This window comes from Gasterosteus aculeatus, chromosome 17, assembly GCF_964276395.1.
Source record: "Gasterosteus aculeatus chromosome 17, fGasAcu3.hap1.1, whole genome shotgun sequence".
In the NCBI taxonomy this organism is placed as follows: domain Eukaryota; kingdom Metazoa; phylum Chordata; class Actinopteri; order Perciformes; family Gasterosteidae; genus Gasterosteus; species Gasterosteus aculeatus.
Window position 1 is genome coordinate 4,564,514 of NC_135705.1, and position 23,579 is coordinate 4,588,092.

The 23,579-nt window shown below is 46.4% G+C and overlaps 1 protein-coding gene across 3 annotated transcripts in view; it reads right to left on the reverse strand.

Moving 5' to 3' along the window:
• Nucleotides 1-3,357: 3,357 nt before the first annotated feature.
• slc12a5a (solute carrier family 12 member 5a) overlaps nucleotides 3,358-23,579 on the reverse strand; it is a 107,319-nt gene continuing 87,097 nt past the window's right edge. For 2 of the 3 annotated variants that reach the window (XM_040204756.2, XM_040204759.2), the window contains exons 5-26: nucleotides 18,389-18,443; nucleotides 17,718-17,848; nucleotides 14,886-15,133; nucleotides 14,276-14,487; nucleotides 13,210-13,377; nucleotides 13,013-13,111; nucleotides 11,855-11,912; nucleotides 11,559-11,733; nucleotides 11,328-11,446; nucleotides 10,967-11,065; nucleotides 10,769-10,888; nucleotides 9,877-9,981; nucleotides 9,405-9,573; nucleotides 8,576-8,771; nucleotides 8,230-8,399; nucleotides 7,973-8,104; nucleotides 7,568-7,675; nucleotides 7,062-7,187; nucleotides 6,472-6,704; nucleotides 6,242-6,256; nucleotides 5,958-6,091; nucleotides 3,358-5,141 (exon numbers count right to left, since the gene is read on the reverse strand). In XM_040204756.2, the coding sequence (XP_040060690.2) occupies nucleotides 5,050-5,141; nucleotides 5,958-6,091; nucleotides 6,242-6,256; nucleotides 6,472-6,704; nucleotides 7,062-7,187; nucleotides 7,568-7,675; nucleotides 7,973-8,104; nucleotides 8,230-8,399; nucleotides 8,576-8,771; nucleotides 9,405-9,573; nucleotides 9,877-9,981; nucleotides 10,769-10,888; nucleotides 10,967-11,065; nucleotides 11,328-11,446; nucleotides 11,559-11,733; nucleotides 11,855-11,912; nucleotides 13,013-13,111; nucleotides 13,210-13,377; nucleotides 14,276-14,487; nucleotides 14,886-15,133; nucleotides 17,718-17,848; nucleotides 18,389-18,443 (2,964 nt within the window). In that variant the 3' untranslated portion in view covers nucleotides 3,358-5,049. The remainder of the gene's footprint in view (nucleotides 5,142-5,957; nucleotides 6,092-6,241; nucleotides 6,257-6,471; nucleotides 6,705-7,061; nucleotides 7,188-7,567; nucleotides 7,676-7,972; nucleotides 8,105-8,229; nucleotides 8,400-8,575; nucleotides 8,772-9,404; nucleotides 9,574-9,876; nucleotides 9,982-10,768; nucleotides 10,889-10,966; nucleotides 11,066-11,327; nucleotides 11,447-11,558; nucleotides 11,734-11,854; nucleotides 11,913-13,012; nucleotides 13,112-13,209; nucleotides 13,378-14,275; nucleotides 14,488-14,885; nucleotides 15,134-17,717; nucleotides 17,849-18,388; nucleotides 18,444-23,579) is intronic. The other variant, XM_040204757.2, reaches the window with a different exon arrangement.

The following is a 23,579-nucleotide window of genomic DNA, read 5'->3' on the forward strand; positions in this document are numbered from 1 at the left end:
CGCCATCATGAATGTAGTTAACTGAAATAAATACTTTGGTAATCAGTTTATCTGCAGGTAATATTTGACACAACGAGAAGACATGGTCAACAAATCTACCATAAAAAATAGAATCTTATACTATAATAATAATAATATTCATCTTGAATAAAATGATTGGCCAGTCCTAAGGAAAGAGAAGAAAAAAAAATCATACAACTAAGAAAGAAAAAATGTCCTAACTGATTGAAACAAAAATACTTTTATACCACAAACACCCAATATATTTTCAATACACCTTGTTCATGCATGCACTGAGTTACACAACGTGTCTGGGACCTGGCTCTGCTTGCACCACCCGACGGCCACCCGAGTTCTTCTCTTAGACTCCCAGAGAGGTCGACTGTCTGAAATGGAAGTGCAGCTCTTTCGCCGACATCAGGAGGGGACGATATATATATATATATATATATATATATATATATATATATATGTGTGTACTGAAGGGTGCGGTCTTATCTCAGCTGCAGACTGTGTGTTTGCGTCCTCTCGGCCATGACGTGCGCCTCTGTTGGTATCTTGACAGCCTCCTCAACCCGGTAACAGATGTGTTTCAGAGCCCTTGATATCCATTTAAGGATGGAGACTGGGTAATGATCACCGGCAAGTTTGTCTCATGCTACAGTTGTGCAGGCGAAGGATCTGATCTTAGTCGTGGATCAGTTGGAGGGAGACGGGGGGAGTGGGCGCGGGGGGGGCGTGCTGGTTTCTCAGTCGACTGTCTTGTGTCATGCAAGCAGAGCCAGTGGCAGAATTGGAAGCGCGAGTTTTATATTCTTTGATCATTTTCTTTTTTTTTTTTCTTCTTCAGAATTATACTGCAATCACATTTAAAATACAGAGCTGGGGTGGATTTATCGGCTGGGATGGGGGAGGCCAGGGGTGGGGCAGATGGGGTGAGGGAGGGGGGTGGAGGAGGGATTCTGGGAAGGCTCACCTCACAGATTGAGTGACAAGCACTATAAATTCAACGGTTAATATTCTTCTTTTCTTTTTTTTTTTGGCAAGAGAAAGGAAAGAATGTGATGCATGCTAAAATGCCCAAGCAAATGCTTTCGGACGCTAAAATGTAAACATGATCAGCAGGAAGTTTTCTGCAAAACCGCTGCAAGATGATGGGAGTTAATCCTATTTTATGTTTTTTTTTTTTTTAAAGTCTGAGCTGTCAGACCGCCAACAGGTGACTGTAACACACTCGTGTGCCACCAGGGGTCACTGCGGGATGGGTGGAGAACACTCCCCCCCTCCCTCCCTCCCTCCCTCCCCCTCCCATCCTCGGTGTAAAGTGCTTTGCTGTCTCAGCCACATTTGGGATGAACACTGCAGACCTTTATTGTCTGTAAGATCCGGTGACAGACATTCGGATGAAACAAGTGACACCTCCAGTTGTCGAAAGAAAATAAATAACTGTGACAAGAATGAGAAAATGATCCATGTGAGAACGATATTGCACATAATCTTACAAAACTCTTAGACTTCGTCCACAGTGATAGAACAGTGTACAACAAAAGACAACACTAGTCGGTTACAGTGTCTCTGACTTAAGTGATATATATTTACAAAAGTTGAAATGGCCAGTTCTGAGGCCCATCCATTCGCAAACTCAAAAAACTATTAAGACTATTTGAGCAAGATTGAAATATAACAAGTAACAATATAGTGAACTCATACTTTATTTTTTAACTTTTTTGTAAAAGACGTGTTTTCCAGGTCTAGCCGTGTCGCAAACGCTCCAGAGTGCTTAAGGTCTGTTGAACATTTGACGACCTTTTACCCCCCTCTGGCCCTTAAACATCTAAGTCATCACTATAGAAACCACTAAAACAAATATTGCCACGTAGTACCATGCAAACAGCAATCATAAAACATTTAGAATTCCATAAATAAATCAATTTCCAATAAATTTCTCCAATAAACATCAGAAATCTTTTCTTTTGAATCCATTTAAACGGCTCAGCTGATGCAGGCAACGTTGCGCAGACCATCCCAAAAATAGCCGCGCCTCCAAAAACGTATGTGAGCGTTAAACGACCCCCTCGCCAGACGTGTGGCGAGCTTACTAAAGAAAATCATGGCACCCTAGAATCTTTGCAAACTACGAGTGGCTGCTTCCAAAGGTTCACAGGTGTCAAAGGTAGGTGCGTTAAAAGTTAGTAACGTTTAGCAGATAAATATTCATAATTTCAACATTTTTGGTGATTCCTGTAAGCTTTTTTAATTAAATTAAATTAAATATCTTACAATATAATTGGTTCACTTTACTTATGGGATTAAAGATGGTAATAATAAATAGAACATTTCTTTTTTTTAAAGAGAATAAAAAGGTGGAGGGTTTACCCTCAGTTATAATATTGCATCAAGGTATTCTAATAGTTTTCTAATAAAACAGAAAGCTAACCCTGTTCAGAGATCTCCGGCCAAACGTTTACAGGTACCACTGATATGTATGTCTATACCCTTTTTCACTTGATCTTTAATGTTGCTTTAGTCATCCCTATTTACAGTACAAATAAATCTATTGATACTAGCAGCATTCACAACATATGGTCCGACATTCAGGCAACACTAAAAACATTTAATACGGTTTGTAAATACTTCTAGAAACTAATTTGTTTTGCTTCCCTATATTGTATATACTGTTTGTATATACTGTTTATATATACGTATTTATTTATATTTTATATTCAAATTTCTAATACAAGTGCAAATGACCAAAAACGGTTTCTTCAAGAAAAGAAACTGAAATAAAGTAAAGTGACAGCTGTCCTTGGTCAAAGTGAGATGAATCTGGATTTTGTTAGACTTACGAAATCTACATATACAAAATATATGTGTAAAAAAATAAATAACATGATGATCACATGAGTCCGGATTTCAACTATTGCACATTCCTTCCAAGATGCACTTTTTTGAACCTTAATGCGATTTTGTTCACAAGTCATTCAGCCAAGGTCATGTGTGGCTCAAATCTTTGCCAATCTAGAGGATATAAAATCTCAGCGGAGAGTCTACTGCATAGAGTTCAGTCTTATGGACAACGTGGGTTTCCTCGCTACAGAAGCCATCGTCTCCTCTGCTTATTTAGACACGACCCCATAAACCATCAATCGATCGATCGATCGATCAATCGGGAGATCAGTTCAAAATCTCACCTCCGTCAAAGCTGATATGCTCCGAGCGCCACCTACCGGGGCGACTTTGGCACTACAACAACCACAGTGTCGTTTCTGTCCCGAGTGCCACGTGGACGCCTCCGTTGGTCCTTTCCACACTTTGTTCTCTCTAGTTCAAATCAATAGAATCTTTGTTCACTACTTCTCTTTGAAAAATACTTTGATATGGCACATTTAATGTAATCTAAATCAGGCAAAAAAAAAAACAATAAATCTTTTAAGTGACAATCAAAATGACATACACAACTATTTCATCATTGTGTGTAAACTCTAGCCCATAAAACATAAATACATATTTGCTCTCTAAATGAAAAAATAACATTTAGTGTTTCCTCTTTTTTTTTCTTAAATAGAATGAATTCGTTAAAATGTCACTTGTTGCACAGTGGCGGACAGTGCAGGTGCAGTGTTGTCGAGGTTACAATGACAGTTACCATAGTGACAGGAGCCTATGCCATCCGATAAATAAATAAATAAATAGATACATATATTTTTAAAACAGCGTTTTCGAGCCGCCCCTCTCGGCTGTGGGGGGGTGGGGGGGCGTTTTCTCTCCACTAGAAGCTTTTTAGTATGTCACAAAAATACTACACTCATACTGAACAACGCGTCAGAGCTTGTACATTATTTACAGTGATCCACACGAGGGGTGCTGGCGATGATCATCTCCTCCTCGGGGCGTTTGTACCGTCTCCCCACTCCGCTGTTACGCCAGCCTTCTGGTAGGAAACGCACTATTCACAGTTTTAATTACGTGTCAATCTCTACAAACTAAGCTAGCCTTGTTGTATATATGTATATATATATATATATAAATATATATATAAATATATATATATATGCTCTTTTTTTTGGCACTAACAGTGGCCACGGGGATGAACAGCCACTAAGAAAAGGAAATCTAAAGGAGGACGGGTAGAAAGACGCGACGGGTGGAGACGCACACAGTTATAAGGGCGGCGCGCTGAGGTGCGATCGGGTCGGAGGTGACGCTGCGGCTCTGATCCACTCGCCTAAGTCTCGATTCCCGATGTGAATCTCACAGTTCGTGCTCAGCGACTACTCTCCTCCCAGCTGCTGGGAAGCAAAGTCTCTTTCTCCCTTGAAGGATGAATCACATCGAAAAGGCAACAGGCCGCAGCGCCGTGGGAGGTGTCCGATCAGAGAACCACACACACACACACACACACTCACACACTCACACACGCACGCACACGCACACACACTCGATCCCACACCCGAGCTCACTGCAGCTGGCAGAAACCGCTGCTAGGCCACACTCGTATTTGAAAAGAAAACAACAAAGAAACAACAGGAACAACAACATCGATAAGAATCGGCTGAGATTCAAACAACGAGATCACCTCACCTCCAACACCACCACCTCCAACACCACCACCACCACCTCCACCTTACCGAGCGACTCCGAACCCGAGGCCAGTTACCGCAGCAGATGAAAGATGAGCGATGGGACAAATGGATCTTTCGTGGACAAATCTACGCGGCCGGCGGTTGAAAGTAGCCTCCCCGGAGCGGAGGGCGTAGCGGCCGAGCGGGTGGACTCATGCTCATCGGTCTGCTGGGGATGGAGCTGACGGAGCGGTGCTGAAGCTGAGCGATAGGTTGGAGACGCGAGAGGGACAGAACGCTGCGAGCGACGTAAAACAAGCAGTGTGGACGATTGAGTGTGGGGGCGGGTAAAGGTGGCTGAGGGTGGTGGTGGTGGCGGTGTGGGAGGGTGCTGTTGGCGGGGGAGGAGGGGATTGAGGTGGGGGTGTCGGGGGGGGGGGGGGGGGGGGGGGGGGGGTTGGTGGGGTTTTGGGGGGGAGCTGCTCTCTCAGGAGTAGATAGTGATGACCTCGCGGCCGCCTCCGCGGACCAGGAGGACGCGGTTGAGACCGTCCGTGAGGACCTCGAGGAACTCCATGTCTTGGAGAGAAGCGTTAAAGAAGCAAGAAGAAGCTCGACGAACAGCAACACGGACACAAACAGCAGGAACTGAAAGTTTCCGAAACACAAAATAAGTAGGAATGTCAACAGGAAAACCACTTCTTCCTAAAGCGCCCATTTGTTGGCCGGCAGCAGCAGCTGAAGCTTCGTATCGATCAAACGGAAGCGTATCGTATTGATCTTCTCATCAGCCTCTTGTGAAAGAATGCAAAATACAGCTCGAGGACGTTCTGTTTGCATTCATCTGGAGAAGATAAATGAATATTGGTTTGACCGGCGGGAAATCGCAACGTTACTAGATAAACAAATAAACATGGAGGTGAAATAAGAGATCTACATAGACGGTCCTGACAATATTTTATAATTACTTTTATAGATAGAAAAAAAACATGCGGTGGAGTAATTAAAAAGAATCAAACTAAAACTGTACCTGCAAATGTTACTCAAAAGGTTCATCTGCTGCTTGCAATGGAACTCTGCTGATAAATCCTAATTAGTTCTTAGTGCCTCCTTATTATCTGCTCACAAATCACATTAACTTACCGTTTATTCCTCAAAATACAAAGTATAATTATAATACCGGAGCAGGGAAGTGCCTTCAGGCTCAAACTGATTTTAATATCCGCAGAGATCTTCCTCACTCCACCCGAATGTCAATTTACTAATGAACCCGTTTTTATTTCGTTCACGCAGTTACCCAACGACACACGCCGGGTACCAGCGGCGCCGCGGGGTCAAAGCTCATTGCTTAAGGGCTCCTCTCAGTAAACACACTTCTGTCCCGCTGAAGGATACAGTTCTCATCACCTGTCCGGTTCTTCGGGGGCCCGGGCATGTTGAGGAGGACCAGCTTGGCCTCCGAGGACTTTTTGATGATGACTTCATTCAGCCGGAGAGCTGTGTGCATACGTCGCACATTGGACTGGTTCCTGAGGGAGGACCAGGCAGCAGGGAAATGAGGTCATGCTGTCACGTGGGATGTGCGATAAAGGACACTGCAGAGCGAGTCACGGAGCGAGTATTCAATCTACGTCTGGGTAAATGGGCCGAATGAGGTTCGTAAGAACTTAAATACTTACAGGTTCTCCCACTCGCTGCAGCATGGCAAGAAGAGAAACACACAATTATCACTTCGAAGTTGTGAATATTCCAAAAATACCCAAAATACAACAACTGTAACGGCACCCGGGGCGGACCTCTTTGGTGTCATATCGCACAGAAACAAAAACACTGACGGGTTCTTTCCTGTCGGGAACGAGGAGACGAGTCACCTTTCCGCCGGGTTCAACGAGCATTTCGGAGCACTCACGGCTTCATGTTGAAGAGGTCCTTGATGCCCTCCGGTGTGGCAGCGCCCGGCGGCTTGGCCGGTTCGCCGTCGCACTTCTCCGTCCAGGTCATCTGGACCTGCGCCCCGGGGCTCTGGACGCCCTCGGCGGGGGTCAGCGGGGTGGCCGGGGTGGCCGGGCTGGCCGGGGTGGTGTTGTCGTGGATGAGCTGGACCTGGTCAGGGGGGCAAACAGGGGGAGAGGCCGACTTTGACTATGGGACGAGAGGAGGAGAGGACGGACGTGGATTGAGAGAGTGTGAGGAGGGAATGTGGGAGACGGCGGTAAAAGTCACAGAGAGCCACAGTGTTTGACGGACGGAGGGGAGGAGAAGCGAGATTAAAAAGCCTTCCATTGCTCAGTTTATTTTGTAGTGACGTGAGGACCTGCTGCTGCAGCCTCTTCAGTCCGTCCCCCAAGATGTCCCCCCAAGATGTCTACTATTCCCACTGCACCAAACTTCTATTCATGGTTTTCTTTACTTCTTCTTCGATCTTATCCACTTATGTCATTTATCTCGTCTGCGACTTTGTTCCTGTCTGGTTACAAGCCCAACCCTCCAAACTTCTACCTCTTCCTCGGGCTTCTCGTCCTTGCTGGCTGCCGGCGGTTCCTCGGTCACGCTCAGCTGCGTGGTCACAGCGGCCGGGTTCTTGCGACGGATCGACCCGCGGGACGAATCGGTGATGCTCTGGATCTGGAAACACACAGACGAGGGTCGAGGTTTCCTGATGTTCAAGATGCAGCAAACCAAGATCAAAAGCCAAATGATGGCCGTGGAGAATCGGGCAACGTCCAGCACAGAAGGACTTGGAGGAGCTAATCATAGCACAACGCTGAGATCAATATCTTTTACTTTTCACATCCGTCAAAACGGCGACAAGCTGCGAGTCACGAAAGCAAAGCAGTGGCCGCGCTGGTCGACGCTGACAGAGGAGCGGAAATACGGTGTCCCACTGCTCCGATTTAACCGTGTGCTTCTGCCCGCAGGGGCTAATGTGTCACGGCGAGTCAAATCACGGCCCGTCGAGTCTCGTCAGGGTCACGTGTGCATCTCTGATTGCGCGTCGCCCTCACCTCTCTTTCACGCTCAGTCCTGGTCATCTTGATCTGTTTGAGCATCTGCGACCGCTGCTCCATCACCAGGGTCTTCTCGTAGGTGTAGGCTGAGATGTCACTGTCATGCTGAGAAAAAAACAGAAATCAACGGTTAATTTACTTTCAACATTCCACTTTTTGTATCTGTCCCTGAATCCTGAGTGAGATGTGCTCTAAAACACAAGCGTCAACCCGCAGCTGAAGACTGAAACAGCCTGTATATTATTATAACGTTAAAAATAATATTAAAGTTGCACAACTGCGGCTTCACGCTTGCGGCCGCTCACAACACTCGGCGTGTTCACCGGAGCGACTGGCGAAGCCCGAGGCATCGGTGCATGGCTGCAACCAGCTGAGCTCGTCGTGACTCTTAAGAACACTCACCATTTCTACAACTTCCACCATGGCGTCGATACGGAGGTGATAGAGGAATGTGGTCAGGTCCTTCTTCATCTGGATGCTGTTGTCGTCCAACTGGGCCACGGTGAAGATGCGCATCTTGCACTTCCTCCAAACCTGAACAGCATAAACAAGTCAGCTCACGGTCTTCACTTTGTCCGTAAGGATTGAGACCCGGCGTTTTAGTGGTTTACTTGATGCATTTACTCGTTACGGTGCAGTGTCGACTGACGGCACGCTACCTTGTGCTGGCGGAGGAGGAAGGGCAGCAGCATCAGCATGCCTCCGTCGTGGACGATCCACCACACGTCGATGTGGCCCTCGGTGAAGCGCTCTCCGTTGGACGGGAAGGCGGCGACGTTCTTCGGGACGAGCAGAGCCAAGTCAGCGGCGGTGGTCTCTCTGACCAACTCTGCGGAAACGAACACATTCAGAGGGGAAAAAGGCGTTGTTGTTATTTGATCGTAATGACTAATGAGGAGTTTGGGATTTTGTTCCGCATGGCATTGCTGATGCAGCTAATTGGCTGTGCTTCGACCTCAACGGGAAGCTCGTTTATTTTTTTCTTCTGCTTCCCCAATGACGCACCGACAAAGTTCCTCCAGGTCTGGTGCTCGTCTCCCTGCCTCCAGTTGCGTGGCCAGGACACCAGCACGGCGTTGTGTTTCAGGCCTCCCAGCCCACTGGCCTGGATGAGGTGGGACGTGGCGTCGCGCAGGTTGGAGGACACGGTCACCTGACAGAAGCCCTTCACCTTCTCAGTCTCCATCAGTTTACGCAGCGCCTAGAAAGTCAAGCGGGAGAATAGAGGTTTGCCAGGTTCAGAGGACGGTGTGAAGACTCGCGGGGTTCTTTGGCCCGACCAACCAACAAAACATGCGAGTGGCAACACGAGTAGCTCAGGAGGACAACTGGAGAAGCCTGTCCCCTGCCCCGGGGGGCCTCGGCCCTCTCTCCCTCTCTCTGTGAGTACGCCATCAGCTGGTTGGGGGGCGGGCTCGTTACTAGCCAACCAGACGTGGGGCCCCGTCCCCGTAAACCAATCGCATCGGTGCTGTCCAACGCTAAAAGCTGGTCTCCTCTCTGTTGCTAGTTAGGATTTCAGCAAGCACCAGAGGCAGCCTGCCCCCCCCCCCACACCCGACACCTCCAATCAGCAGGAGAACCCGGTACAGCAGAGGATTGGATCAACTTATTCGCCACCACCACCTGTCTCTGGAAATGCCTCCTCTCATCTCGGCGTCCCGGCCCCCTGGCCTATCCTGCGGCGTCCAAGCCCCAACAACTCTTTAAATATTAATCCCCGTTTAAATAAATCATTGTTAGGAAGTTCAGAAGCGTCTCCTGATTGAAACGCATTTTCTTGCAAACAGAACAGATTTTGAAAGACTTGCTGCTGAATGTTAGGGCTCCCCACCTGCTCTGCACGCTGAGACTGTTCGTAGTTCTCCAGGAATGTTCCCACCAGAGCCGTTCCCACGATGGTCAGACCTTTGCCCGCCTTCAGCTGGTTGGTCAGGGAGAGCAGACGAGGCTGTTCCACGTTCTGCTCTGCGTCTGTACTGACCAGCGTCAGCAGCTGGGGCCTGAAGAGAGGGAGGAGAGAACGTGAGAACACCAGGCAGAACGCGCAGAACAAGGAGGGCAGCGAAGAAGAAGAAGAAGAAGAAGAAGAAGAAGAAGAAGAAGAAGAGATGCAAGGAAAGTGATGAAAGGGTGGTACGAGTCCTGGTTGGGAAGGAGAGACAGAGACAAACGGCGTGAAAGGTCCCCGCCTTGATTTGAGTTCAGTTTGACGGCCTTGCTGACGAGCATCACATAACAGAGAGACGCCATTTCTATGTCGAATGAAACATCACAATGTGGGACTTTGTGTTTGCGCGTTGTACCTCCAGTTCTTGGTGTGCGGCGGGCCTTCTTCCAGCCGCATGAGAGCGTAGCGGGCGGCGCTCAGAGACAGGCCTCGTATCCCGTCTCCCCACTCCTTCTCCGCACTGTGACACAGACGAGCGGCGATCAATGCTCCCCAATCACAACGCGAACAAAAAAAAGTTCAGCGGCTCCGCTTTGAATATGAAAAGCAGTTGACTTCCGGATGACGGTCTGACATAATGCAGTGTGATTAGGGATTAGGCGTCACTGTTAAATGTCAAGTCGACATGATGTCGTCACCACAGGGAATTACGGCGCTTAAATACTCAGTGTGCATCGCCTGGTACTACTCCATCATAAGCACGGGTGGATTACTGAGAGAGCAGAGGCCACTATTTTAAGACAGAATCCGCTCAGCCTTTCATTTGACGGTTTGTCTGTTCCCGTCATCGCAGACGAAACAGCTACGGTATCGTCTTCTTATTCTTTACCTGCAAAACATTCCTGGATGATGCTCAGCTTCATCGTCTGTAGTGACTACACGTGTCTTTGAGTCTGGGGTTTTTGCTCTTATTACACTATGATAGTAATAGCAATGAGCAGCTCAAAGCCCAAACCAAACAGAAGTACTCAAACCCCAAACACCAATTTCCCTTTAAACCCCCCCACCCCCAAAAAAAGATTGATGGTGTAGATTTAGAGGCAGAAAGGCTTAAAATAAAGCACACACACACACACACACACAGATACACACCTAATCACATTACCTCACACTTACACAATCACACTCACACACACACACACACACACACACACACACACACACACACACACACACACACACACACACCAGCTAAACCCAAAGGCAGCCAGCAAATCCAATCCCTCCTGGGGTTGCGCTCCACTCACCCTGCGAACTCGATATACTTGTAGATAGAGCCGGCAATTACCATGGCGACGATGGCGTAATACCAGGAGCAGAGGAACATGAGGGTGAGACACAAGCTCATCCCCAGGAAGGACAGAGCCCTGTGGAGAGGCACAGACAGTGAGACGGAGGCCCAGAGACACGCATTTCAAGTTTGTCTCAGCAGCTGCTGAACGGACCAGTGGTAGAACTTGAAGCGGGGTCTCCAGTTTGGAGTCCTCAGTAGCGTCTGCAGAGCACAGGCCAAGTTCACAAACATGTAGCACATCAGGAAGAACCTGCAGGACACACACACACACACACAGTTTAAAGACACAGCCCTTCTTGTGATACCCCAAGTGTCTCGTATCCGACACATTCACTGGCATTTATGTGTATCAGTAGAGCGGAAAAGCGTTCTGCCCTTTGTGTGACGAGCTAAATCCTGAGCAACATTTGGCATTTGGATCGTTTCAAACAACAGGAGCGGACTTGCTGCTATGAAATCTCCCACCGATGGTTCTTCAGAAACGGCAGTTAATGAGAGAGTTCAGTTCTCACATGGAGAGGATGGGAGCTACCAAATCCAGGGAGGCTATGAGGATGCCGATCTCGCAGATACAAGCTGTCAGCAAGAGGGACCACGTGGGTTCTCCGTTGGCCTTTGCATGGCCGAAGATCTGCGGGGGGACAACGGGTGTACATTCATTGCCTGCTCCGAGAGAATTATATTATCAATGATTGGGAAAAGTGCGGAAGAATGATGACTGAATAATAAGTAGCGGGACTGACCCGGAGGGCGGGCACGATGCCGTCCTTGGCGATGGCCTGCATGAGACGGGGAGCTCCAGTCAGACTCTGCAGCCCCGCGCCGCAGGTGGAGAAGAAGGAGCCAATCACGATCACCCATGGGGACGGCCAAGCCAACGTGCCGATCACCAAATTCCCGTGGACTCCCTCTCCGAACCTTGAGGAATCGAGGAAAGGACGTTTTTCTTTCATTGCATTATTAGCAGTGAGCATATTGTGGAAACAATGATCATTTGTCTTCAGGGTTGTTTGTCTCAGGTAACAATCGGTGGACTTACTTGTCCCTGAGGACCACACCGTCGATGCAGGCACCGAACAGAATCACGCTGGACATGTCTATGCAGTTCTGGATAAGGAAAGTATTTTGCAGACAGATGCAATGAAAGCTCTTTAGATGAGGCCGGTCAGTGATGGACGGGACTTGATCAAAGACATCATCAGCCTTTCCCTTTGAGGATGCACTTAATAATCGCCTAAACCAATAGACTGTTCGCCGAGATAAGACGCCAATCGATTTTGTTTAGGATAATATCTGAGAGATCAATGACATTGTAACTAATATCCTTCGGCTTTATTAACTTGTGATGGCATAGGCAGCCCACTGATGCAATTAGACTTCCTAATCAAATTGGTTTAGACTCCGAGCTGATTACTCCGAGATACATGGAAGACATTCAAGATGGCTCCTACAGAGTTGGGGGACAGTTTGTTAAACTGCTTCCAAATCATGTGTCACACGGCTATTTTTTAATGCTTGGTAGTCTTTTAGTTTTTCTAGCAATTTTTAGATCTGCTTAATAATCTTGCAGCAATGGAAAAATCAGAGAGTCAGAGTGATCTCCTTTAACAATACCGGGGTATTTCACAAAAACTTTCCAACATCCCTGGTCAAAACCAGGCTGGTCTTGTAGCAATGATGACCTTTTACAGCTAAAAGTGTTGACCTTTTATTATGGTGGTCCCTGCAGGCCAATCAGTGTTTTGTTTTTTTACAGCAGAGCAAAGCAAGCACAGTGCATTGTCGCTTCAAGTCCTATAAACATCGGACCAGTGTTCATCACCCAGATGTCTGGTTGGAATCCTTGCAGTGTGTTTAATCACTAACTTTCCTACAGTAACAGCGTAACGGTGTCATGTCGTTCATACAGTATATAGCTATTGTATTTATGTTGCTTACAGTTTATTCTACATTCTTATTTATTCTTATTCTACTGCTTTTTGTGCGTTGTGCAATGACAATAAAGTTAAATATGATCAACAAAGTCCAAAAAAATAATTTGTGTAACCTTAACAATCTTGCAATGTCCTTTTCTGGGACAAGTATTTGATTCATGGCATTATCTCAAATATCAAAATTGTGTTAAAAACAAAATCCGTTTTAATTGATCGGTGCAGCGACCCCGGGTAGCCACTAGGTGGCAGTAGCGAGAGGATACAGACGAAGGAGGTGGTGGTGATGGCTGCAATGGTTCCAACTGGGATGGACTTCTGGGCATCACGCAGGTCTCCAGAGCGGTTGGAGCCGGCCATGATCCCTGGACGGAAATAGATGAGGAGCAAACGTTATCCCGGTTCCAGGAGACACAAACAGGCCGGCCGGCACAAGGAGAATGTCAACAGTGCCGATCGTCACCTGTCACAGAAGGGAAGTAGATTCCAACCAGCAACGTGAAGAAGCTGGCAATGTCGGCCAACACGTAGCGGTTTGCGTTGGTCAAAGGGTCGTCCTGGTCCTCCACGGAGTCCATGTTGGTCCTGGCAATCAGATCCCCTTTCTCGTAGTAGGTCCCAAACAGGTTCTCTGCAAGGGGGAGAGCGACAAGCGGGAGACTTGAGTTGAGGGGATCCATGACTACCTGCAGTTAACAGCCATCGCTACTTTCACATCGCTACTTTGATCTTCTATATTTGTCTTATAGAACATGGGCTTCAATCCAAGTCCAAATATATTCTCTCCCACCTAAACCTACTAGTGCTTCAAAGATTGATTTAAAAATACAGTGCCTATAAAACCATTTCTGGAAACAATACATATTACCATTAAACATACATGAATTCCCCCGTTGCCCAGCTGGTCTCTGGCTAAGTAGCATTAAAGGGTTTTTGTCGAAACATTAAAGCGTCCACATAGGGTGAATTATTTCTTTTGTTAACAGGGCTCTGATTTTTGAATGTGGATCCTTAACACCGGGCTTCACGAATAGAGAGAGACGAGGTTAAGCCAGCTGGGGGGCGCTTCTGTCAATGTAAGTGCTGCTGCAGTCAAGGTCCCTTACTTCATCATTTCCCACATATCCTAGAAAAGCTTTTGAACTGATATCTCTGTATCTTCTTTTTATACAAGACATTAAAAAAAAAACTAATCTAATCCGATTTAGCAAATTGAGTGAATCTGTTATCCATCTGTGAGAGCTTTCCTTAACGATTTCATTATTCCTTATTTACTCTTAATGGCCCTTATTGTTTTCCCCATTTGACTGCAACAGAAAATCCCTCAGAAGTACAGATGACACACAGGGGCAATCTGCTTTAGGACATCCCAATAATTCACTTCAGCTAAAGCTTTTTCCCCTGTGGAGCGAATGCAACGGCACTGGTTAATTATCCGTAGCTCAGCAACACATCGGGTCAAGAGACGGAAAGACTGCGCGATGCACACGGATGTGCCCACTGAACCAAAACGATCCGAATAAACCAACCTGACAGGATTCCACTGGCGACCCCCGGGATGCCCTGTATCTGGGTCACGTTGTTGGACGTGAAGTACTTGTCGCAGGTGGCGTTGAGGAACGGTGAGTCACAGAACATGCGCCACAGCTGGGTGGTGACTGTCCCGTTAGCGGTCTCTACGGTCTTGGAACACACATCGAAGGTCTTCCAAATCAAAGTGCGGTTGCCCAGCAGACACACACTACGGGGAGGGAAAGCACAGTAATAATAATGAGATCCATATTGGAAATGAAAACGGCAAAAACAATAGGAATAGGAACAAATTATTAAAAAATAACAATAAGGAGTGTCAATAACAATAGAAATAACAAGAAAAGCAGATATTAGAATAGGCAAAACCAATAAAGGCAATAATAATGCCACCATTGATTATATAATATATATACACATTATAATAATAGAAAAATATAGTTTGTTTAAAATGTCAAAGTTCTGCAAAACAAAACCAATCAACATGCAGCATCCCGTCGATGCAGCGACACGCGTTCATACATCGAGCTCATATTTCTGACGCTTAAACTTGTGTTCTTTCCGACGGGTCTCGAACGGGTCGTCGCCGCTGTTGCTGCTGCTGCTTACGGGAAATCTGGAGCGTCGATGCCGGTCTTGATGACGCCGGCGTAGACGGCCAAGATGGAGAGAATGACGCAGGCCAGAAACACCAGCGCCAGCTTGTTGACGTACTTCACGCCGACAAACACCACCGTGGCCATGGAGGTCAACAGGATGGTCCCGTACACGCGCATGTTGTTCAGCAGGGCGGCCTCTGCCTCGGGGCCCTCCAGGCCCTCCAGGGGAAAGATGGCCACCTGGGGCGCTATGTAGATCTGAAGCAGAGGGATGATGTTGTTATTGTTTTCCCACCCCCCCTTTTATATATCCAGGGATATCACACCTGCCATTTTCTCATAAAAGTTCCATACAATCTCTTTGTTGCTGAAGGGCATCGTGCTGGTAGCTGTTGAGGGAGTGTTACTCATCCACTTTCCCTCCTCACTTTTCTACCAGCCTGTCTGGGGATTTAAACTCGCAGATATCAGGTCAAAAAGACGGCTCCTCTGGTTCACTGTTTACTGCTGGATTTAATACATTTCACCACGGGTAAAAAAAAATAAAAATTGAGACATATTAAAAGAGGTGAGAAAAGCGGGAGGTGAGTGAGGACGACGACTCTGTGAAGTGTGAAAACATGTGATGTTCACATTTACAGTCCTCACCTGGAGCTTCGAGCATTAAAACGGCTCTGCCATTTTAATTTGGCTTAATTAAAGAAGTCAAGCGTGGTATTAATATTCTAAATTAACTGCCTTTATTATACTTTTACTACGGGTCAATCTGAGAATAGCACCATCGTGTATAAAAAGGGTAAACCCTTATTAGCCCGTCAGTATCTGCCATCAGCTTTAGATGATTCATGTGAAGACGTTACATAACTGTGGGAATGACTCTTTTTTTTTTTTTTTTTTTCAAGTTGTCTTTTGGTTTCAGTTGAATCACCGTAATGAGGAAATCAAATGGAGCAGAACAAGCAGGGAGTCGTGGTTCATGTCGGCCGTTTGGCTGAAGAATCCGGTGCTGAGAAACAGCATTATCACCGGGCAAACAAACCTCCTGCTTCGGCTGTGAACCGTTCATGCTTCCGAAAATAGCAGCAGCATCAGTTTGCGTGTCTTGGCTTGGGTGGAAGGATGAAACGTATTCAAATCAGCCCTCTTCAGATCCGCTCCTTACAATTCTGCAGGGATTGTTATTTTACAATAGAAACTAAGCCAGCTTTGACCCAGAAGACAAAATTAACCTCCGGGCATGATCAAACTCTGCGTACCCATTAGAGGCAAACAGAAGGAGGATAATGGCGGAATTCTAAAATAAAAAAACACACTCCGGTCGGCTGATAACAGAGGACCAAAGTGATGAGAGCTGTTTCAAGGAATCCTCTTGTTACTCCGCCAGTGTCTTGATCGCTCGCTGATGCAGTATTTGCATCATCACCCAACAGAGGGGGACTGCAGTAGAAGGAGTGAAGGCAGAGGAGGAGGAGGAGGAGGAGAGTAACGAAGATAGAGATGAAAGATTCCCGCATCTCGACTGATCACAATTCACGTCGAAGAAGAACACAGGTTGATGGAAAAAATAGCTTCAAAGCGCTTTGAGGGAGGAAAATGAAGTGGAGGAGCGCTCTGTTTTCTCAAAGGCATGCGGCACACAGTGAGGATCTGATAGGTGCCATTTTATTGAGAGCACAAGTTTTTTTCCCCCCCATGTCTGCCTACTTTTTTATTATCTAGCTGGTATTAAAACTATGCCTGGATTACGTTCTACTCGTTTACAGTTTCATAAAAAAAACCTTTTAAATACACAGCACATTTTCCAAGTTTCACACCCCGTTTTAGTCTCAGTTGTCTTTTGTTGTACAAATACTTTTTAATATCGTGATACTTTTGTTTAAAAAGTCAAAGGGAGCGCGCCCACATTCTCCACAGACACCAGTAATTGGTTTTTGAATACCTCTTTGCTGCTGGTTGTCTTTGGCTCCTCGCCTCACATAATTGAACCATTTCCAATATTGGCACCCGTCTTTGGCCGGAGCAACATGAAACCAAATCTTTCGCGTATTACCAACATAATTAAATCTAAGGGTTCACATTCAATCGCGGCAATTCTGAGCCCGAGGCTGAATGACTCCGCTTCCTCTCGAGGACAGCTTGCTGTCACTATGACAAAACTGTCAAAGTCTGAGGGAAGAGCTGCGATTTGAGGGGGGGGGGGTGGAGGGGGTCACCCTCCATTAACCTGACAAGAGGATCCCATTTTTTTGGGGCCTTTGACTGACTGCGCTACGGCAACACCGGGAAGGAACTGGCTAGAAATGGACGCCGCTTCAAGTAGGTTCCACAAAGGAGGGTCTTCTCTACTCACGTCAACATGAACCCACTCGCCGCTCCCTCAGCGGCCCGAGAGGAACGTGGGGGCTGTTCTTGAAATGTTAAAAAAAAAATCATCAACCAGAAGAATAAATCAGAAGTTTCCGATGCCGTCTGTTATGTTTCCACTTTAACTATTTTCTGTCTTAGATTCTCCTTTTTCCTTTTACTCAGGGGGTTTTCTTCTCTCTTTGTATGCATACTTGATGAGCGCTGCTGAACAGGGCCAGAGATCCAAGATTCTATTTGCAACTGTTGTGCATTGGATAAAAAGAGCATGAAACGCGAAACCACCTTTAATCTACGCTGCCTCATGGATGAAAAAAAGACCCCCGTCCAACCGACATCTCAACTGAAACAAAGAAAACCACCGAGGCCCCCAGGATGTAACGTGGGCTGACGTTGCAACCCCACCAAAAAAAGAGGAAACCCTAAAAACTGTGAATGATAAAGCCGGCTGACTGTAACCGAACGGGACGTTTCTTACCAGGAGCAGCTCGATGGCCCCCAGGATGTACATGGCCCCAGCGAAGGTAGTCCCCAGATAGAAACAGATCCCCACCGCTCCCCCAAACTCAGGGCCCAGCGAACGGGATATCATGTAGTAGGAGCCTCCGGCTGCACACACACACACACACACACACACAGGGCAACGTTAACAGAAATCTTTTTCGTAACATCGTGCAAATAAATGAACAAAGCATCAGTGAATATAATTCAATCAGAACTTTGCAGCAGCACGGAGGCTGCTACCAGTTCTAAAAGAGAGAGTTATAATTGGTGCACACAAGCCTGTAATTTGCTCTGACCCCTGCTGTATGCACTCTGACTGGTAAGACGCAGGCCATCATTACAAGGTAAAATCACATTAAAGAAATGTAGTTCTACTGCATAATGTGTCTGCAGGCAGATACAAACACATATCCCTTCGGTTTTATATTTCGGGCACTTGGCTGGCGTTTTATTTTGTGTTGTGTCGCGTTGTGTGGAGACACGCGAAAGTGCACGCGACCCCAGACTAAAGCTTTTAATGTTTCTCTGGATGTCAAGCTGCGCCGGGCGAGACGACGCCAAAAGCAATCAGCGAAAAAGAGAATTTTTCGACGCGGACGGACTCAAACAGCGACGACTGTGTGGCGCCGGCGTCTGCTCACCCACCTGGCACCACTCCATTGGTAGCGATGGCACTCATCGAGATGGCAGTCAGCATGGTCTGCAGAGAAAGGGAGGGGGGGGGGGGGGAGACAGGGGAGCAGGAAGAAGAAGATTAAATCATATTCAGCTAATTCTGCAGATTCTGAGAATATGACTTTCTCATCCTTTAATTGTACGACATGTGGAAAAACTGTTATTTAAACCCAAATGTACTCAATGGTTTTTCATCTGTAGATGTAATCAATAAATCACAACAGAGCAACAAAGCAGCAATGAAACTGAACTGACGGGGAACAGTTATTCTTCTGTACTTTTTATTGTGCTGTTAAGTGTCCTTTGAATCTATTTAATGTGCCGTCTCATCTGGACACAGAACCCCAAATGCAGTTTGATTGAATTCCTTCATTAGGTTTTGAGATGTTTCAGTCAGTGGGCAGAGATTAAAAACACTTTTTTTCAATTTGGTGTCATCCCCCATTAAGCATAAACCCCTTATGACATCCTGTAAAAACGCATATTTCAATCCCCCCCCCAGCGATGCCCGTGATGGTGTATAAATAACATCCAACACAACCTGCGAGATTACGTAAGTACACCACCCAACTCATGTCAACGCAGGAGCCGGCTGCTTGTCGATTAGATAAACATTAATGCCACCGGGCGCATCAACAACTGTCAGCCCGCATTTAGACTGTAACGACAACTCTAATGGAAGTTCTCTGAGCGGAGAGGAGAAAAACACCGGCAGAAATGTGAGGGCACGCTGGGATGGAGCTCACTGGATGCATGCGACGCAAACAGCTTTCACTGCCCTGCAGAGGGAGATGGGGAGAGAGAGAGAGGGAGGGAGGGAGGGAGGGAGGGAGAGGAGAATGCCGGCAGCGAGTGGAAGGATGGGCTCGAAAAATAACAAATTACAGTGAAAAATAGAGTGTGTGTGTGTGACAGAAGAAAGACAGCGTTAAGATTTCCCCTTTTTTTTCCCCCAGACGCTATTGTTGAATTCCTGAGTGTCTTTTTACATTTTCTACACTTGAAAGACAGCGACGAGGACACAAAGAGAAGCACGAGGAGACGTGAGGGCAGGCTGCTTAAATCGGTGCCATCTCCTCCTCACCGCTCCTCTTTGTCACTGCGATCATTTCCATTTTCACTCTGCCATTCGCGTTCGTTGTTTAAGTTGGAGTTTCAATGTTTCAAAATGTGCCTTTTTAAAAGTCCAAATCTTCACACAGATGTTTTCAGCGTACAGCTCCAACACAGTTTATGAAAGCTTTCAAATTAGCAAAAAAAAATGTTGATTTATGGTATTCAGCATGAGATTTTCTCTTTATGACACATTTCAAAAATGACATCCGTCTACCAGAAGCTGAGTGCACAGCAGGGAGCCCTGGCCAGCCTACTTTTGATGTGGTGGTTTATAAACCACAGATGCATCACATATATTTCAGCTGATCACGGGAATATAGTTGTCATGTCGATGCACGTCAGACGATGAGAAACGAGAGACAGTTTACTTATAATACTACAGAATTTGACCTTACTTTCGATTCATGCTACTATTATGAATACCATTTAACAGTATTTCATTCAGGTGCTTGTTGCTTTCTTCCACTACCATCCCTGAGGATCAAGACAACACATTGTTAACTTGTACCAGCAACAAAGAGGGAGACTCATAAATGGGAGTCCCAGCCGGTTATGTTATACCATCATAACGTCCGTCTCTGTGAAGACGGTAATGTGGTTAGAGTCACCTGAGGCCCGGTGGACCGACGCTCACGAGTGAAGAATAAGTACGACTGGGCTCCGTTTCTCTCTCTAATCTGGTAATAATGAGGCCACAAGCTTTTCTCCCACCACAGCAGATAAGACAGTAATTGTTTAAGTGTTTTATCTGACGTGGGCGCCGGCTACGCAGAGGTAGTCCGCCGCATACTGAGCCCCTGAATCAGCACACAGCCGAGCAGGACGGACGCCGACGGACCCGTACGGTCAGAAATGGCTGGTGTGCGTTAGAAGTGATACTTCGGTGAAGGCTCACATGTGTTTCTGTAATGATACAAGCAAAAGTCATACATCCTTTTTCTTATTTTGTTTGTTAAAAAAGATGTCTTTGTTCAACGTGTGTGGAGGAGGGTTCCATTTCTTTCTACCGCTGCAACGCCTAACGCATTATGTCCTCTGAATTACATCATTAGCTAACGATATTATTGTTACGTAATTTCTATTGATGCACTCATCGTCTCCAACCTGCAACCTGCATCTCCCTTCTTTCAATGTCATCAGCAATGAGCATCAGCTGGTGGGGACGGGGACTGCGGCACAATAGCATTTTTTAGAGCAATCAAGTGCACATTTGAGGTCTTTTCAGAGGCTTCTCATTTCAAAAGGAGTCAGCTGGACACCGAGTTTGAAAGCAATGATTATGAAGCTGACGATGATTACCTAGCAAGACAGGAGCAGCTGATAAACCACGCTAGAGACACCAGTTATTGTCTTTAAGAATTCAATTCACAGGCCCCATTAGGGCCACATTTGTGTGGCTCGGTATATGAAATTGTTTTTTTTTTGCCATAGACTAAATTGGGGTTTGGCCACCATGCCTTCCTATTGAACATGTTCCCAGTCTGGAGGACGTTTATATGCTACAAACATCACACGCACAGATTGCTTATTTCACTTCTACCCTCTGGTTAATTCCTGAGGTCATTCCATTGACATGCAGACTGCAGATGAGGTTTTTCGTTTATTCTTTCTTTTGCTGTTAAAAGTGTCCTTGCCGTGTAGATTAACCATCTCAAATTTAAGACCGACATCTTTTGTGTCATTTCTTTCCACACAGAGAGAGACTATTTGGCTCGATGACCTCACGTCGGACTCAGAGGCCGCTTTGCCCTCCCACTTTCGGGCGGCGCAGGTACCCTAAAACTCTGATGTTTGGGAGTCTCCTCGATAGCTCTTCCTTTTGAGCCTGAGAAATGCATTTGGCGAAGGAACTCATTTTTTATCTCTAAAGTCCGCTGACATACCCGTGTGACGCTGACCGCCAAGGACACTTAAAGTCTGTTTCTTCCCAGAGCTACAGCCAAACTCTGATGTGGCCTTCTTCCGACCTCGGACTTAAGCGGAAATTGGATTGGACAGAAATGTGGTTTCCACACTGCCCTGAGAGCACGCTCCGTTAGCACGCTTCATTGTACAAATGCAGAAGTTGCGTAGAGTGAAACTTCATCAAGCTGCCATGCAAAGGGACAGTAGAAGTGCGCTCCGGTTTGTGCCTTGATTGTGTACCGCAGAAGACCAAAGGGCCACGTGAAGGAGACGGAGGTGTGTTTTACTGACTGATATCAGGGGGTCGGAGACTCGAGAGATCAAGAGCGCGAGATGGAGCTGCTCGAGCGTAGGTGAAAAGAGATGGAGAGGAAGCAGACGGACGGGGGAGGAGAGAGAATAATGAGGGTTAGAGAAATGAGGAGATGAGAGGGATAAAAATGAGAGTGGTGAAGGAAGGCATTTGAATGAGTCACCCTTCCCCTCGCAGAATTTGGATTCAAGACGTGGAAGTGGGAAGGAAGGCCGAACAACAGATGACTTTCCAGCGGGAATATTAAACCCAAGTTCGTCTCGGTGACACGCCTGCATTCATTATAGAATTCAAGAATAAACACACGCAGAGCATGTTCCGATATATCATTTTGGAGAAATAAAAAAAAAATAGTCGTATGTATAATATATAATAAGAAGAATAATAATAATACATTCTATCTATAACGCACTCTTATTCAGCAGATCATCAGCAGAGTGCGACAGAGATGGTAAAACATAGTTAGAAATAAAGTAAAAGCTAGTAAAAACATAGAGGAAGGACAAAACTTAAGGAAAAGAACTTAAAGATAAGAGTAAAAAACGCCTTCTTGAATAAAGAGCCCACGGGTGCGCGGCGCTGCCGAGCAAATGGCCCGGTCGCCCGTGGTGCAGAGCTTGGTGTGGGGGGACCCGGAGGAGCGAGCTGCTTGCAGATCTGAGGGGGCGGGTGGAGGTTTGGGGAGTGAGTCGTTTTTGCAGAGGGAGGTGCATGTCCATTTATGCATTTATGAGTGAGTAGTAGAATTTTGTAGTCAATCCGGAAAGAGACGGGGAGCCAGTGTATGTGAGTGTAGGGTGGGTGTTATGTGCTCATATTTCCGGGCTTTCATCAGGATACTGACAGCACTGTTTTGGATGTATTGTAGCTTCAGGATGTTTATGTATAAACAGTTATTGGTCCCTAACGTGTCCCAGTTGTTCCATTCCTCATATTGATCTAATAAGAAGCGCTGTGTCAGTGGAATCCCATCACGCAAATAAAACACGGCCTGTATGTTATTGAGCTTTACAGCATATCCCCCCCCCCCCCCCCTCCCACTTCAAGTCCTGTGGATTTCACAAAAGGTCGGGACTGCTGTGTACATGTATGTACACACCGATGCACAAACACACACTCCCGCGGTGTGTTGCTGGCAACCCCTGGGGGGCCGGGTGGTTATGTGTTATGTAAGGAGCTCAGGGGGAGAGAGGTGGGGGTTTCTAACACACCGTTCACGCTCAGGCTTATCGCCCCGGGCCTCTGCAATGAGCTCGTGAGAAAGAAGAAAAATTGTACGTGTTGTGCATCTGTGAGTGTGTGTGTGTGTGTGTGTGTGTGGAGGAAATGAAGAGGGGAACCGAATGCATGTTTAACGGATTAAATATCCCCCAGTGTGTGACATGTATGAAGAAATGCATGAACCGCTCCCCATTGAACTCGGGTCTGCGTGACTTCCTGTCAGACTACGTCCCGACCAGCTTTGATCTTGGAGTTTTTATTTATTGGCAATTTGACACTATTTAAAAAAAAAAGAAAACCGTGAAATGTATGTATTTTTTTAATCTGAGGTTCAAACTAAATATTTTTCTCCTTTTTTTTGAAAATAGATACATGAATGAATCTGCATTCTCACATTCACTGAAAGACGTGACGGAAAAACCCTCTTATTGCACGTAATTAACAGCCATTTTAAAGTTTTCTTTTACAGTAAAAGTAAAAGAAAAACCACCCTCTGTCAGTACGGCATTTCAAAGCCTTCTCCACCCCGTCACAGGGAAGCATATTGCCCGTGTGTCTGTGCAGGCTACTTTGCTCCGGTTGGGATTTGAGGGGGTTGTTCTATAA